This window comes from Polistes dominula, unplaced genomic scaffold (genome assembly GCF_049000335.1).
Source record: "Polistes dominula isolate Pdom_NZ unplaced genomic scaffold, Pdom_raw_medaka contig_22, whole genome shotgun sequence".
In the NCBI taxonomy this organism is placed as follows: Eukaryota; Metazoa; Arthropoda; class Insecta; order Hymenoptera; family Vespidae; genus Polistes; species Polistes dominula.
The window spans coordinates 1,020,424-1,038,134 of NW_028300966.1; the positions used below are offsets into that span (position 1 = coordinate 1,020,424).

General features: G+C 26.2%; 3 protein-coding genes across 4 annotated transcripts; 1 reads left to right on the plus strand and 2 right to left on the minus strand.

Annotated features, from left to right (window-relative positions):
- The first annotated feature begins 330 nt into the window (after window positions 1-330).
- Window positions 331-12,497, plus strand: LOC107069409 (uncharacterized). The gene is made up of 3 exons (XM_015326708.2): window positions 331-1,084; window positions 11,481-11,642; window positions 12,142-12,497. The coding sequence occupies exons 1-3, from the start codon at window positions 902-904 to the stop codon at window positions 12,226-12,228; spliced, it is 432 nt and encodes a 143-aa protein (XP_015182194.2). The 5' UTR covers window positions 331-901; the 3' UTR covers window positions 12,229-12,497.
- Window positions 12,498-12,643: 146 nt separating this feature from the next.
- Window positions 12,644-16,223, minus strand: LOC107069410 (tRNA (uracil-5-)-methyltransferase homolog A). 2 transcript variants are annotated; one of them, XM_089173048.1, is made up of 9 exons: window positions 15,994-16,223; window positions 15,563-15,876; window positions 15,303-15,458; window positions 14,727-14,934; window positions 14,504-14,631; window positions 14,183-14,433; window positions 13,871-14,105; window positions 13,591-13,783; window positions 12,644-13,506 (listed from the first exon to the last, which is right to left on the minus strand). In XM_089173048.1, exons 2-9 carry the CDS (start codon window positions 15,674-15,676, stop codon window positions 13,244-13,246), a joined length of 1,548 nt encoding a protein of 515 aa, XP_089029174.1. In that variant the 5' UTR covers window positions 15,677-15,876; window positions 15,994-16,223; the 3' UTR covers window positions 12,644-13,243. The 2 variants fall into 2 exon arrangements, with proteins under 2 accessions (XP_089029174.1, XP_015182195.1); XM_015326709.2 differs by having other exon boundaries at window positions 15,563-16,223.
- Window positions 16,224-16,357: 134 nt separating this feature from the next.
- On the minus strand, window positions 16,358-17,608 carry LOC107069383 (uncharacterized). Its single transcript, XM_089173054.1, has 4 exons — window positions 17,301-17,608; window positions 17,055-17,208; window positions 16,717-16,980; window positions 16,358-16,626 (listed from the first exon to the last, which is right to left on the minus strand). The coding sequence occupies exons 1-4, from the start codon at window positions 17,344-17,346 to the stop codon at window positions 16,542-16,544; spliced, it is 549 nt and encodes a 182-aa protein (XP_089029180.1). The 5' UTR covers window positions 17,347-17,608; the 3' UTR covers window positions 16,358-16,541.
- Window positions 17,609-17,711: the final 103 nt, after the last annotated feature.

Consider the following 17,711-nt stretch of genomic DNA (forward strand, 5'->3'; position numbering starts at 1 on the left):
AAAAAAAAAAACAAATTCGTTCTATTCGTTCGTTGTATTACTACGTTTTTCCAACGAAAAAAAACAAAACAAAAAAATTTAATTTAACGAAATTTATAGGAAGTTTTTCAAGAAAAAGTTTATTAACATTCCTAAATATAATACTAATAAAAAAAAAAAAAAAAAGAATAACTTCGATTTACGAATTAACAACGAATTTTACGAATTATTATTATTATTATTATTATTATTTATTATAACGTTAAAAGAGAAGAAAACGAGAAGAAAATCTCAGTGAACGTTTAAAAGCGCTTGCGCGCCATATTCCAAATAAATAGAAGCGCTTTCGCCGGCGCGGTTGTTTCATTGCGTCCTCGAGAGTACTTTCTTCGTTGACATCACGGACAGATCAAATAGAAAACTATCGATAAATTAATTCCCTATTCTAAATACATACATATATACATATATATATAGATATCTATATATATATATGTATATATTGTGATCGTGTGTCGATATGAAAACAAATTGAAATAAAACCATAATCAGAATTTGCACATACGAGTAAAAATATTAAAATTCAAAGGAAAGAAATTTTTTGTTGGAAAGGTGTGAACATAGGAAAGGTGTGAACGATTAACACGCAACGAGGTGTTTATAAACAACAGGAAGGAAAATAAAAGAAGAAGATAAAAAAAAAAAAAAGGAAGAAGAGATAAAACGATCATCAAATAATTCGTCGTGACAGAATTGGAATTTAATTTGATTAACTATAATAAAGAAAGAAAGAAAGAAAGAAAGAAAGAAAGAAAGAAATCTGATAATTGTTTAATAATTCAATAATTGAATGAAGAAGAATTGATCATAGATAATATTACTAGGAGAAAATAAGTACTTGTGTAGTACTAGGAGAATAACTATGATGAAAAATAACGTAATTTATTCGTTTCTCGTATTAATTCTAATACCATTTATCATCTGTGCAAAATTTGATCAACTAATTGTCAAAAGAAACAACAATAACAATAATAATAATAATAATAATAATCCATTAATAGACAATACTGATTACCCTGATTATCCGAAATACAACGAGTACACGGTGAGTAGTTTATTTACTTAATAATAAATCAAATGTTTACAATAATTAAAAAATCATAATTTTATTAAGTATGCGTGTGTTAGATGATAAATTTATCGTAAAAAAATTTTTTTTTTTTTATATCATCGAATAAAAAATATCTTTAAATATTTGTATTTTTGTTTATTTTTTCTTTTTTTTTTTGTTTTTTTTTTTGTTTTTTTTTTTGATCGATGACAAATCAAATTTATTAACCTAATTGAAACATATAATTATTGAAATGTGATTAACCATGATTATCCATTGTACTAAATTTACAAGCGATAAGTTAAACAAATGCTACTACACGTTATTAGTAACAATTCAGCAATTCCCTCGATATATGTGTGTTCGACGAATACGATTCATTAAACATTCTTGTGTTATGTCTCTCTCTCTGTGTGTGTGTGTGTGTGTGTGTGTGTGTGTGTGTGTGTGTGTGTGTGTGTGTGTGTGTGTGTGTGTGTGTGTGTGTGTGTTTCTCTAAAAGCCGCAAAATTTCGCGCCCAAACTATTCGACCGATAAACACTAAATTTACGTACTACTCCTTTAATTTCAGATTTAACACGTTTAACTTTGAAATATGCTAACGTTATAATAGTTTCATTTGAAACGTTTCTAACATTAAAAAAAAAGAAACAAAAAACAAACAAACAGAACAAAAACAATCTTTAACACGTAACTAAATTTATTATAATTGTGTTTAGATCAAATATAATTATTATTAATTATGTATGATTTAAAAATAATATTATAATAATGCATAGTGTGTGTTCAATTGATAATCTAATTCGATCATCTAATTAATGATTTAAATTTTCAAAAAGAAAATATTTATTTCTATAACATTTCAAAGACAAGAAACAATATATAAAAATAGAAATAATAATTATTAATTGCAACAGATTGATTATGTTTCATTTCTAATAATTTGACAAGAGGTTTTGCTTGGTTTGCTTTTAAACCTTAATAGAAAAGAAAGAAAGAAAGAAAGAAAGAAAGAAAGAAAGAAAGAAAGATAGTAATTAATAAATATAATGGTATCGTCACATTGCATTTTACTTACAATGAAATAATTTTGAAGAATAAGATTAAAATAATAGAAAATAATGTAAATTAATTATCAAAATGTAAATAGAAATGCAATAGCAATAGCACTGAAAATAAATCCAAAGGTAAATGGTGGAAGTAACATTTGTGACTATAATCAATTGACTGACTAACTCAATGAGAACGATAGATAAATATTTCAATAGAACAATTAGAACAATATAAATATTAATAGTTTCAATGTTTTATTTTGTTATTATTTTTAATCTTCTATATCGTGAATTATACTAATTGTCATTAGAATTGTTTTAGATTACTTGAGATACTTAAATGTTATTATAACGATCATTATTATTATTATTATTATTATTATGAATGATTTATTATCTTTTTATATCTCGTTACTTTCATTTCATATTTCATTGATAAAAAATGTTGATCTCAAGTATCGTCGTACGTTGTACGCGTGTTTTTCATTCTCTCTCTTTCTCACTCACTCACTTTCTAAATCATGGAGATAAATAGAAAGAACACGATTACGCAAGCTAATTTCTTCGTTCATCTTTACCAAGACAACGACTACGACGACGACTACGACGACGACGATGATAAGAAAACTGAGCTAAGCTTAGCTGAGTTTAGCGTACACCAGCACGCAGTAATTGCATTAAGGAAAATTCAATTCTATCATATTGTTGTAACCCTCTAGTAGTAGTATCTGCTTACGTAGATACATCTATCTTAATCCTTAGCTTCCTTAGTTATTTCTTGTTTTTTTTTTTTTTTTTTATTAATTTTTTATCTTCTATCAAATAACAACAAGAACAACAAGAACAATAACAGTAACCAGTCTACAACGTTTAATATTCTTTCTTTCTTTTGCTTTTGCTTTTAGTTTTAGTTTTAGTTTTTTTTTTTTTATTTTATTTCTTTCATTTTCTACATTTCATATCTCTTTATCTTTTTATCTTTCTCGGTTTATTTGATCGTCCTGTAATAAAAAAAAAAATAAAATAAATAATAGGATCTTCTATATTTTTCTTTTGTTTCGTTTCTCATCAAAATCATATTAAATCCAATTAGATTGATATATACACAGTAGATTTTTTTGTAATAATAATTAATTTAGTCGAACAATATTATTATTTGATAATTCGTTGTGTTTGAAAGATGACAAAATCTTATTTATATCTTTTGTTTATGAGATACGTCGACGGGTTTTCACGTGTACTTAAAATAAAGTAGAAAATAATGACAAAACTGTCTCGTGTTTTAGTGGAATATCATCAAGTCAGAGGGGGTGGGGTGGGGGGGGTTTCTCGTTCATAATAATACTGATAAGAGAAAAGGAAAAGCGACACTGTATAATATACATACATAGATATATAGTTATACAGATAGGTAGATAGACAATTGTGCGAACATACGTGTTTTTAGTAAGTAGTCGTGCAAAGTTGTATGTCTCGTCGCGTGTCAAACTTCCTAAGTTTGGTTTAAACGTGACGAGAGAAGATGAAATAGAGGTTACACTGTAATATGTAATACATAGTTACAATTGACACGTGTTATTGTTCAATTTTTAAAGTGAAAACTTCTTTAGAATCGGTGTGATTTAAAAAATATAAAATGCGGTGATATAGTGGGGGGGGGGGTAAAGAAACGGCCTTAACACTACGTAAGAAGAGAAAAAAAAAGAGACAAACATATCATTATTTATAAATCATCATTATTTATAACAATATTTGATTTGTAAAACTTTTTTTAAAAGTGTTTTATTATTTACTTTTTTTTTTTTTTTTGTAATTATTACAAAAATGCGCGCCTGCATGAATGCAACCCTCCAGACATATTTTGAAAATGTTGCTTGCTAGCGCCATCTAATGGGACGGAATTTTTTTTCTACTGCCCGAAAGTTAGGCAACCCGTCATACATACGTGTATAAACAGTTTTGAGTGGAAAAAAATTCTGTCTCAGTAGATGGCACTGGCAAAGAACATTTTCAAAGTGTGTCTGGAGGGTTGCATACGAACAGGCGCGCGTTTTTATAATTAAATTAATAATTAAATAAGGTCGTGTCAAAAATTTCTTCCTTTTTTTTTTTTTTTTGATAATAAGTTGAACAATAATATTGTATGCGAATTCTAGATTTTTGATTTTTTTATTGTTTGCACGTGACGTTATTACATTTATCTCGATATACTTTTTTTTTTATTTTCTCTTCTCTTATAATAAATAAATAAATAAATAAATAAATAAATAAAATAATGGTATCTCGTTATCTCGAATTGCTATCAGGAAAAGGTAGTAGAAACGTATGATGATAAAATTTGTCGAATGAAATTGTTCGACAAATTTGAAACGTAGATAGAAAGAGATGAGAATAGGCTATAGTGAATTGTCGATTAAAACATAGCACCAGGTGAGAAGAGACTAATTAATCGAGGTCATTTCACGCTTGAACGTTGTAGTAATCTTTTTACACTTTCGTTTATGTTTTTTGTTTTTTTTTTTTATGAGAAAAATGAGAAGTAACATTCTATGATTAGTCTTCGTTAAAAAGTATCTCTACCTTTAACCATAATAGGCCCCCACATACATGGGCTTTTGAAAAATCCTAGGTAATAATTAAAACTTGAAACTTTGATTAATTATTTTGTTTCTTTTTTTCTTCTTTTTTTCATAATATTAGCTAGAATAAAAAATAATTATTATTATTATTATTAAAATATTATATTATATTATATTATATATTGAAAAATAAATGATTGAATTTAATTGAATTATTATAATACGAGATGGAAATGTTCTGATTGAAAATTATGCAATTTATATTTGAGATGGATATTTCATCTTACCTGGGTTATACCATCTAAGAATAATTACATTCAGTATTAGGATTGTAATTAGTAAATGTAATCCTTTATAACCAATAGGGGAAATACCCTTAAATGTAATATGAAATGACTGTAAGTAAAAATAAGACGAAATGAAATTAGTGTTTCAAGCAATTATTCAAAATTCTTGTTCAAAAGTTTATTTCTAATGTTCGTATTAGACACATACATTGATAACATTGAAAAACACATTCATATAATCAACACGGTTACGAGCATTGAAATCTCTGATAGGAAAAGCACATTTACTCGTTGAGTAAAATAAATCAAAATATATTTTTTCAAAAGAAAGAAATCGTGCACGATTTAAATTTGGAATTTGATTTCTTTTTTCTTTTTTTTTTTTTTTATCACTTGACTGAGCATAAATCTCTTAACGATATTTGATCGATATTTTGAAACGAAAATAGTTAAGAAATTGAATTAATCAATACCTGCCATGAGCACATAACAAATGAGATTTCTCTCGTCAGAAGGTAAAGATATCAAATTATACTATATTTAAACGATCGTCTTGATCTACAAATATTTTTCAACAATTTCATGGATATATTTATAACAAAAATTTGCAAATTAAATCAAAATGTAATTTACTTATCCCCTATTATAAAGGATTGATTATCCTTTTCTTCTAATTACCAGGGTGAACCTAAAATTGTAATTGAAATAAAATTCATTAACAATCTATATGAAATATTGTAGAATATATAATACTATTTGTATAAATATAAATATAAAATAATAATATATAATAATATATATTTTTTATAATATATATATATATATATAAAAATATATTGTTATTATTATTATTATTAATTGACATTAGGAACTTGAAAGTTCATTGTCGCAAATAACCAAATCCCACCCATTGTTCTCGTCCCTGAGTGCAATACTTTCATTCGTAAAAATATATAATAAAATAAAATACGAAAAAAATATAATACATATATTAAATAATTAATACAATATAATATATAATGAAAAAAATCTGTATGAAAATACGTAAATGATTTTGATTTATCATCTTCGTCTCATGAAAAATAGATGAAGTGGGAGTGGAAGGACTAATAAAAAAAAATAAAAAAAAAATGATACCCCATATAAATGGAAAGTGTACATCATAAGAAAACGCTTTAATCATCGTTAAGGGATTCTTAGTATCAAACGAAAGTATATTTACGTTTTTTTTTTTTGTTAGGGTAGTTCATTCGAAATGGCGTTGAAAGCTTCTTAAGTTAAATGAAATAATCATTCTGATGATCGTAAGACGATTTTAATCTTTGATCAATGGCAAAAGACGATAATAAAGATTTTTATTATTCTCTTTAGTGAAAAAAAAAAAAAAAGAAAAAAAAAACAAAGTTCTATTTTTACTTCTCATAGTATACTTATGTTTTTTTTTCTATTACGTTTATCATCATTATTTCTACTCGTGTAATTATGAATTATTGATTGATAATGATGAAAATCTTTAATACATTTTTTTTTTATTCAATTTTTAAACCCAATTTGCGTAAGATGATGATTGATGATGCTGAAATTTGTAAAATTTAACAATTTGATTTTGATTTAGTCTTCTTTTATTTAAGAAATTTTCTAACACGATAATAAATATTACTCTGACTACGTCGAGATAACGATTAAATCATAACATCACAGACATTTGACTTCTTACCTTCTATTTCCGAAGAAAGAAACTGAATTACTCACCCTCAGTTTCTTCTTTCACCTTTCTGATCCCCCTCTCTCTCTCTCCCTCTCTCTCTTTCTCTCTCTCTCACACACACATACACTTCTCTTTCTCTCTCTCAATTTTCTATTTTTGTTACCCTAGTTCATATTTGAAATTTTGTTGGTGAAAATCGATACAGCTTTCATAATTCTTGATTTACGTATTTATTTATTTATTTGAAACTTATCGGACGTAGAGGGATGAAGAGAAAGCAATTTCATTCGTTGATAATTCTACAGGGGTCAAAAAATATACACATTGAACCCTCGGTTATGTTTCTTGTTTTATTTATTTTTTTTTTTTTTTTTTTTATTACAAAATTTATCGTCGAGGTAGAAAAACTTATCGCACAACTTTTCAAGCCACCGTTGTAAATCTTTAAAGTGATGATCTCTTTGGATGTGAAGTTGCGGCTCTTTGCGGCTCTTTGCGGCTCTTTAGTTAAAAGAGTTGAGTAAAAAAAAAGGAAATAAAAAAAATTGTTCTGAATTGATTAACGAGGGAACCGATGAATAAATAGATTAGTTTTTTTTTTTTTTTTTTTATCAAACAGATTTATTTATGCGAGTTATGCGAGTATTATTTATTTTGTTGGCAAGAAAAAATATTTTGGGTGGCTGTTTAAATCTTAGAAATGTTGTAAATTATAATTTTTGGCTCTTTCGACTGAAAAGGTTGCCGACTCTCCTGGGATAATGTTATACAAAACAAAAAATAATTACACTAACGAATATTTTATCTTTATATATATATATATAAACATTTACACAAGTAATTGCATGTATGCGTTTTGATTGATTTTAATATTTATTTGAACGATATATAAAAACACGAAGAAAATTAATATCGCGATATGTTATCACTAGCAAACCTGAAAGCCAATTAATTAATCCAGTATTCTGAATTTAGTAGTCCCACTTAATTACCGAGTTTTACACCTTAATAAACAGACACGTGTATAATAACACAGAAGACGCACACTTTTAAATAGATACGTTATTTTTTCTTTTTTTTCCTTTTTAAAAACTTTAGAATCATCTTTCAAATTATATTTAATTTATAGCGACATTGAAAAAACTATATTGTGATCTTTTGAAAAATATAAACGAAAAAAAGAAAAATTAATTAACTAATTATAACAAAAAAATTTGATATCTTATTTGAGAACAAATGGGACATACTAAATTTATCACATAAAAAAAAAAAAAAGTAAATTAGAATACAAAAAAAAAAACAAAAAAAAAACACTAGAACAATTTGTGTTTAATTTGGTAAATGACATAGTTGTGAGAAGAAAATATGAAAGAAAATGTTGTAATTTCATTTTCATTGAAGAAAAATGTTCATTCAGAAAGTTGCCATTTTACAAAGAGTCAATCTACAGTAGTTGGTACGCACATATGTGTGTGTGTGTGTGTGTGTGTATGTATGTGTATATTCATTTGAAACGTTGGTTAAAATGTAAACATGTATGCAAACGTTATAAACGCTGATAACAAAGGACCTAGGATTATACGATGTCGAGAATAGAATGGGGGGGGAAATATTACAGGTGAAATTAATTTTTTTTCTTTTTACGTATACGCACACATGTGTGTAGCTTATTGTATTCGTTCCATCAACCAAAAGGATTGATCTTCTTTCTAAAAGAAAATCAAAGGATATTATCTCCTTGGTTTTGTTCTTTTCTATATAATCGTTTCCGTAGGAGTACTTTCCTTGTGTAATTATTAAGAAAAAGAATAAGAAGAAAAAAAAAAAAAGATGATTTTACGTTTATAAAAACACGTTGAAAATTAACATGAATTTTTCTTCTCAAATTTAACCTTTGCTTATTACTACATTTGGTTCAAAGAACTCAGACCTTATTTTTTTGCAACTTGAGTCATTTTTCTCAATTGTTTCAAGTTTGGTAATTTTTTTCAACATATTTAAATTTAATTTAAAGCTATAAAACCTATATAGTCTTTTGAAGTAAGTATTAAAGAAGTCCCCAAAAAAATGTTGAAGTAAATCTATGCAATGGTTTTTTTTTTATAATGATTTTGGGTGATAAGCAAAGATTAAGACACAAAATGTTATTTTCAAATAATAAAATTAATATTTTATATACACGTGATAGATAAGAAATCATTTTGTTAATTTTGATGATTTTTTTCTTTGTCAATGTTGTCAAACAAAACTGAATTGAAAATAAATTGTCATTATAAATTCCCGTGTCATTTTAGAAATATTTGAAGAATAAAATTACTAAAAATGAGGCCCATTATTAAAGCAACGTATGCACGTAGGTGCATATATCAAACAGTATCAATGCATATGATTATTAATGACATTTTACTCGATTTGCAAGATATTTGCTATTTATATTTCTCTTCTTCATCATCTTTCTCTTCGTTTATATTTTCTCTCTCTCTCTCTCTCTCTCTCTCTTTCTCGTTAAAAGCTTTTATTATACATTCAAAAACCAGTTTTGCAACTTGCAATGATAAACGTTGAAAAAATAATTTCTATATATATATATATATATAGTCTTTTGTATTTTATTTTAATACATTTTTCTGTCTATTCAACATTCAGACGTTTCTTTTGAAAAAAAAAAAAATTTACATTTTGAAGAATACTATTAAAAAAAAAAAATAGAAATGTAAATTAAAGTAAATCGTAGTTACGAACTTTTGAAAACAAAAATGTATATTTGTATATATATATATATATATATATATATATATATATATATATATATATATATGTAAATTAAATAATATCAACACTTCTTTGTTTATTAAATGAATTATTGATATTATTTATTTATATATATATATTATTTTCTTCCATTCATTATTCATCTCGTTAAAATTTGTTATGACATTTTCTTTTCAAATCGTACGCTTTATTATTACCATACAACGTGAACTTTCATATTTCTGAAGATTTCCCGCGAAATGCCGAGCGCGTCCGAGCAAAGACGAAAAACAACGATTGACCAATTAAACATTTAATTTGAACAATCGCGCGGTATTTTTAAATTCAATGAAAAACAAAACAAAACAAAAAACTTGGAAAATTCTTTCCTTTTATTTCGTCCTTTGCTTTTTACAAATGGAAATGTTAAAAAAAAAAAAAAAAGGACAATAAAAGTTTATTGTTTGACACGTTCCTTTGGGAAATCGATGGAATAAATAAAAGGGAGAATAAAAGTTGCAAGATTGGAAGAAATCGTCATTTCTCTCTTTCCTCCTTATTTTCTTTCATCTTCATTTTCTTTTTCTTACGTTTCTTCATTCGATGTTTACATCCAACACACATATTTGCCAATCGAAAAATATCTATTTGTAGTTTCAGTTATCACTCGTAAAAGGATACAATTGTAAATTGTAATAACATCCGCCTACTTTGTTTGAAATAAGAAATATTAAAACTTATCAGGGAGATTTTTCCTTATCTTCATTTACTTTTACATTAATACACACTTGATTTATGATTTTAATATTTAATATTATACTTAATCCCATTCAAAGGATATTTTAATCGTTTCGAGTTTAATAACACTGTCGTTATTTTACTTTTGAAATATACTACGTCAATCAAATACAAATTTACACAAAGAAATCGATTTGACAATCGAGTCTTTATAAATAATAAGGGTGCCTGTCCCGCCACGTGTTGCTGTGGCTCACAATCAGTCCGATACCTTTGTTAATAAACAAATAATTGGCAATAAAATAATATTGCGAATTATAAATTGAAATATAAACTATCCTATCTTTCAAGTTGGATGAAACTGCACACAATGTGCAAAATTTGATTAAAATCGGTTCAGTAGTTTAGGAATCCATTGCGGACAAACAACGTGACGTGACGTAATTTATATATATATATATTAAAATTATTATAAATATAGATAGACACGTGAAGACTGTGAAATGTTTTTTTTATAAAAAGAAAAAAATAAAAGAATCTACTTTAATATCTGTGTAATAGATAATTTTAGATCGTAGATTAGATAAACGAAGCATGATAATTGGATTCAGATAAGGAACGACAAGTTTAGAAATCGCTTCGAGCAATAATACCACACTAATCTAATTGACCGATTCATTGTCGCTTCATTGACCAATCAACGTGTTCTACTTCGCATATAACATTTTTTTTATTTATTTATTTATTTATTTATTTATCTTGATACTCTTCTAATACATATTATCAAATAATTAATAATTATTGATAATATTAGAACAAAAGATGATATCGGAATGTGACAAGATGAAATGTCGCACTAAATACATATATATATATATATACATATATGAATAATGAATTTCTTTAATTAAACAACACTATTATCTTTCATTGTAACTGATCGATCTGATTGACTTTTGAAAATGCAATCACTGTTATCTCAATTAATTAATCGCGTCCAATTATGAAGCAATTAAAAATGATTATTTCTAACCTTTTACTCGTTATCGATGTATATTTTAGAAATGCATAATACAATGGCAACGACATATCAAAATTATCGATCATTCGTGTGACGATATTCTGACAATTCAATAAAGAACGCGTATATACGCACACGTTTACTGTATATAAAAGTTTAACATGTATATATATATATATATATATATTGGCAATCATAAATCATATTACATTATTTATTTTAATGCTATTTTTAAACTCATATTTGTTAACAGGTTGTACCGAAACGAGCAGCATTGCTGTTTGATCAATTAATGATAGCTTTACAAAAAGTCGTAGATAATCAAGGAGGAAACATTGGAAGTAGCAAATCTGTACCAAAAGCTATACCTCTACAAATGGCCAATCCACAAATACAGTCATCTGAAGAACAAACGGTGATGATTCTCATTAACAAAAAAAAAAAAAAAAAAAAAAAAACTAGATTTAATTTAATTTAATAATAAATTGTAATAATCACAATGATAATTCAATCAATGTAAACACATATTAATCTTTGCTTACCACCCTTCCTTGGAGTAACACGCTTACCACACCCGGGTCCCTTGGACCCGGACGAGAAAAATTGTTATAAAAAAAACTATTGCATAGATTTACTTCAACATTTTTTTGAGACTTCTTTAATATTTACTTAAAAAGACTATATAGGTTTTATAGTATTAAATTAAATTTAAATATGTTGAAAATAATTATCAAAGTTGAACCATTGAGAAAAATGACTGAAGTTGCAAAAAAGGTCGTCTGGGTCCTTTGAACCAAGTGTGGTAAGAAGCAAAGGTTAATAGTAATTATTCTTCTTTGTAATTATCTTATTATTTGAATGTTAGAAAAGAAATGCAATCTGATTGATTATTTTCTTTTTTTTTTTTTTTATAGATGGATTTACAACGAAGAGGACAATCGAAAAGTCGCGTTTATTGGAGATGTTATTTCAATGCTGTAACATGCTTCAAAAAGAAGTGATAACATTTCTCTGAATCAATTGCTGATTGATGATTTATCAATTGCTAAAGAAAGTTCTTAATACAATTATTCCTATGCTTTGACTGATAGCAAATTTCTTCTTTATTTTTAATTAGTTTCGAAGAATTCAGTTTGTTATTTCTTTCGTCTTCTTTTTCGCTAAGAAATCAATTAAACAACATTAATATTCTAAACTGGAGATAATTATATTCAATCAATCAAACTAATTAATTAGATTCAAATGAAATTATTTTAACAATCATGATTAATTTATTTATTATTGTCGTATTATAATTTTAAGCATTGTCAATGTTGAATTTTATTGTTAATTTCTAATCACTGGTCAATGACTCCCTCTCATGGCTGATGTTTCAATGAAATAAACAATAACAATTATATAATCTAACAAATGCGATTTTTATTTTGTTTTTGTTTTTTGTTTTTTGTATCGATTTAATAATTGCAATAAATATTTCTCATCATCTCGCACAGTGCGTGCGCATTTGAGTTTTACGACAAGATGAAGATGAAATATTTTTATTGAGATAAGCTTTACATGACTCACATCTTATTGCATTTTACAATATTTTTTAAATTTGAAACAACAGTCTTCTTCTTCTCTTCAAGGTAAGATCGAAAATGAACACACGTGATGATCAATTTCCATGAGATAAATAATGTTACAAATAGGAATATAATTAATAACCAAAAATCCGTACCTCTTTATAAAAATATTGAAATGTTGTTAAACTATTTATATTTTACAGATTTATTAATCAATAAGTTTAACAATTATATTTGCGATATTATTTAATAGAATAATAATTATAAAGCGATACGGGATATGAAATAATGTTAATCAATCATTAGATCATTTTTGTATCTATTTGTTGAAAATGATTTGTTGTTTGTTTAGTCTTTTTGTTTCGTACATCGTATAGAAAATATTACCACAATATTATTGATAATTAAAAATATATATGTATAGAATTACATAATAATAACAATATTTAATTTAAATATTATTTAAATCATCATCGTTCGAGTCTGTATCTTCAGTAAATCTTTCAAAGCATATTATTAATTCACAATGATTCGTATGAGGAAACATATCTACAGGAACAGCTTTGATCGGTACAAAAGGTTTGCCAGCAAATAATTTCGATCTTGGTCTTGTAAGATCCAACAAATTTTTCATAGCAGCTTGAGGATTACAAGATATATAAATCAATCTATTCAATTTATTAGTCCTACGTAACGTTAATAATGTTTTTTGATCTACAAATAAATATGTGTAAAATGATTTCATTATTTATTTGATATAATATCTCTACATACATATAGAAATGTTTGTTTACTTACCTATACCAGCTCTTGGTGGATCAAGCACAGCTACGATACGAGATTTGGTTGCCCTTTGTACAATAGGATATAGAATCTTTTCTGCTTTACCAGAAAAAAAGTCACTATTGGTAATACCATTTTGAATAACATTTTGTTTAGCATCTTTAATAGCATCAGGTACAATTTCTACTCCTAACACTTCACCGCAATGCTGTATAAAAATAAGAATCAACTAAGGTAAAGAGCAAAATTTGTTTTTGCGTTTCATTAATCATACACAATATATATATAAGCATACCTCTGAGAAAGATAAACCTATAGAACCAGTACCACAACAAATGTCTAGTACTGTAGTATCATTAGTTGGTTCTGCCATATCGATAATTGCTTTATATAAAACTTCAGCACCTAATGTATTTATTTGAAAAAAGGCTTGCGGTGATATACGAAATTTCTTATTTAACAACATTTCTTCTATATACTCGGCTCCACTTATATGCTGTATAGTATTTCCAGGCTCACTACCAGCACTTCTGTAAAATATAAATAAAAACAAATTATAGAAAAATGACGATGTAATAATATATTTGTCATTTAATTATTAACCTACTTTTTTCTCATTATTTGAAAATAAAGTGATGTAACATTTATACTGGATCCTTTTCCAATTTCGACAAATTCTTTCAGCATTGTTTGTAATTCTTGTAATTTGTCATCGCTCAAATCTTGAGGATTTATTCCAACTATTAACATTAATTGATTGAGACGACTGGTTCTAACAGTAACTTGTTTCCAATATCCACTGTTATCAACTGGATTAAAAGGTTCTAAACCAGACATTTGTATAAATTCTTCTAAAATCTATAATATAAATAGATTGAAATTATTTGACACATAGATCAAATCATTCAACAATAAAATATAATATTACCTTCATAGCAGTTTTCATACTTGTAGGAATATGACAGAGATCATCGATAGGACCAACTGCTGTACAACCATCAGCATAACTAGACAGTCTGAATCCAATTATTACTTTATCACCTTTTACATTTTTACCTGGAATATAATTCAAATATTAACAATAGTTACAATTTATTTATTATAATATATAATATCTTAATATAATATGCAAAACGTTATTCATCATTTACCAATTGTAAATTCACATTTGTTTCTATAACCTTCTGTACTATCAGCATATAGTATAGGTTTTAATTCACAAGGTAAACCTTCATAGAGTTCCTTTTGCGAATGAAGCCATTTTGATAGTTTCAAACCATTCTGATTATTGTAATTACTAAGCATTTTCTGTGCGAGTTCTATTAATACAGACTTCATTTCTTCTTGCTTGAATTTGAGCTGAAATATTAATAAAAACAATATTTCAATATTTATATATGGTGTATAAAAAAAACATTTGAGATAATCTTTTAACTCTTTGCGGCATAGAATTTCAGATAATAAAATAGACCTATGTTGCATAGAAAAATTTGATTAAGTTTTTAAATGAAACAAAATTGGTATATCTTTTAATAAAATTATTGCATAATGTAATAATGTAAAAACATATTAAAAAAAAGAGTTAATAACCAATTGTTTTGCATAAATAAGAAGAAATATAAACTTATGAGCATGTGTAGTAGCTATTGCAATAATATTTCAAAGTGGGACTAAAAATATCCCATGTGTGCCTCAAAGAGTTAAAGAAATGTATAATATCGTCGTACTTGATCTGGATAAGACATATTCCATAGAGGAGTAGTTTGTAATTTAATTTTATCCATGTCAGACATATTCGGATCAGTGTTAGCGTTTAATTTCTTATTAGTCTTATTCTTTTCTAATTTTCGTTTTATAAATGGATCTGGAGCAGGTTTAGCGATCTAAATAACAAAATGAAAAGTCAATATTTGAATGAGAATGAAATTGTTTTAAAAGTTGTCTCTTATAAACAAAAAAAACAAAAAAAACAGATCAATGATAATACCTGAGCGGTAAGTTTGCAATTTTTCCATGTAATTCCATTTAAAGTTGATATAGCTTGTGCACGACATTCTTCACTTCTAAAACTAACATAAAGCCAACCGTTGGAATCTTTCATTGATTTAACCTTGCATGGTTTTAATTTAAGCTTGATGGTCAATAATTTTTTAAATTCTCCAATTCCATAATATTTGGGCAATCCGCGTACTTCAACTTTAAACTTTTCTGATGTGAAATTTTCTCTTTCGAGATAAGCGTAAGGATTATTTTCATCTTTCTCTTTAGTATCTTCTGCTGGTGCTTCTTTAGTTTCAGAATCTGTCATTGTTATTAAATGAAACTAATATCAAGTACTAAATATCATATAACACGTGTGGATGATCATGAATCACCTCATGAATTTGTCACTGTTATTATTTAGATTATGTCACTTACAAATTTTCTTTTAATTAATTTTGATATTTTCAATAAACTTTTTTTTTTTTTTAATCTGTTATTTATAAATTCTTCATTAACTTATTCTTTACACGAAATAGTAAATATTTGAAATTACACAGGTTACATATGTTTCAAGTCATCACTGTACACTATTTTTTAATGTAATCAGCACCATCTATTATTTTAAATATCAACTTTATCTTATTTCCGAATCGTCGTGTCGGTAATATCGCTCAGTCGATAATATTAAAAAAATAAAATTGCTTCTACATAATTGTTAAAAAGAGTAGATATTTTGATATTATTTTAATAATAAATAGTTAGATATTATTTGCAATAAAATTATTTAAAACCATTAAAAGATACAAAACAAAAAGTATCACTAATATTGAGCTTTTCAACTGGAATAAATAAACAAAATGTCATTTGTTCAAATCTTCTTCAAATTTAAAGCTTTCAATTCAATCAAATGATATTATTTAAATAACATATTTACAAATGTACACGCGATTCATTTAATAATACATTATTATTTTGCATGTTATTTATATATTGTTTGGTTTAATGAATATAGATTCATTTTGATCATTAGCAGATACTTTATCTGTTTGAAAAATTAAAGTAAAATCTCTAAAAATGGAAATATTAATAATTAGTTATAGTATATGCAATGAAATGTTAAAAAATATAATATTCATTTAAAAATCTGTAAAAATATACCTTTTTAATGCGTAAGCCTCATTATTATCTATGTTAGTATTAACAGATTTGAGAACATCATTGTTATAATTAGAAAATGCTGTATTATCTGTATGAATTTCTTTTTTTCTGAATTGAAAATTAATCGTATTTACTTCTATTTGATTTTTATTTTCCATGTCTTCTTTAAAACGTTTTATTGCATTCTTGCTTTCTTCAATAAATTTATATTTTCTCTTTCTTGCTCCATATACTTGTTTTGATTCGTACTTAGCTTGTAAAGATCTGTTGTTAAAAAAAGAGGATTGTAATGTAAAAAACATTATATCAATACTATGTTTGTATGGGAATGATATTACTTTAAAGGACTAATCTTAATTTTGGTTTTTAAAGTTTCAAAAAAATGTGTATCGTCTTCATCATTATTCACTTTGTTTTCTTCTTCTATCACCGGTTCTATCAAAGACTTACGAAATAAATTTTGTCGAGTAATGGCAGAGGAACATATGATTCCTAATAAAAATAATACATGAATTTATTTCCAATCAAAACTCTTTAAGAATAGTTGCAAACATTATTAACATTAACATTTAAAATATAAATACTTGAATAAATGGAATTTAATTTTTCTGGATCCATAGTAGAAACCATCAAACTATAAACGCACGTAAATTTTACAAAAATCAGAATAATTATGAAAACATCTTAATTATTGAACACTTTTATTAAAATATATAATACTAAAATGCATATACGTGTTATTATTGAATTTAATTATCGACTGACATTAAAAAAACATTTGAAAGACAGTGTGCATAAGGAAGATGCGCAGAAGCAAGATACGCATAAGCAAGATGCGCAGAAGCAAGGTACGCATAAGGAAGATGCGCAGAAGCAAGGTACGCATAAGCAAGATGCGCAGAAGCAAGGTACGCATAAGTAAGATGCGCAGAAGCAAGGTACGCAGAAGCAAGATGCGCAGAAGCAAACTACGCATAAACAAGATGTGCAGAAGT

What these genes read in the sequence shown, in the direction of transcription:
- LOC107069409 (XM_015326708.2), top strand. Translation starts at nt 902, where the DNA reads ATGATGAAAAATAACGTAATTTATTCGTTTCTCGTATTAATTCTAATA. An exon ending in CGAAATACAACGAGTACACG is followed by an intron (nt 1,085 to 11,480) that starts GTGAGTAGTTTA and finishes ATTTGTTAACAG; the next exon opens with GTTGTACCGAAACGAGCAGC. An exon ending in AGTCATCTGAAGAACAAACG is followed by an intron (nt 11,643 to 12,141) that starts GTGATGATTCTC and finishes TTTTTTTTATAG; the next exon opens with ATGGATTTACAACGAAGAGG.
- LOC107069410 (XM_015326709.2), bottom strand. Translation starts at nt 15,883, where the DNA reads ATGACAGATTCTGAAACTAAAGAAGCACCAGCAGAAGATACTAAAGAG. An exon ending in ATATGTCTTATCCAGATCAA is followed by an intron (nt 14,935 to 15,302) that starts GTACGACGATAT and finishes TTAATATTTCAG; the next exon opens with CTCAAATTCAAGCAAGAAGA. An exon ending in TAGGTTTATCTTTCTCAGAG is followed by an intron (nt 13,784 to 13,870) that starts GTATGCTTATAT and finishes ATTTTTATACAG; the next exon opens with CATTGCGGTGAAGTGTTAGG.
- LOC107069383 (XM_089173054.1), bottom strand. Translation starts at nt 17,346, where the DNA reads ATGGTTTCTACTATGGATCCAGAAAAATTAAATTCCATTTATTCAA. An exon ending in ATTAAATTCCATTTATTCAA is followed by an intron (nt 17,209 to 17,300) that starts GTATTTATATTT and finishes TATTTTTATTAG; the next exon opens with GAATCATATGTTCCTCTGCC. An exon ending in ATTAAGATTAGTCCTTTAAA is followed by an intron (nt 16,981 to 17,054) that starts GTAATATCATTC and finishes TTTTAACAACAG; the next exon opens with ATCTTTACAAGCTAAGTACG.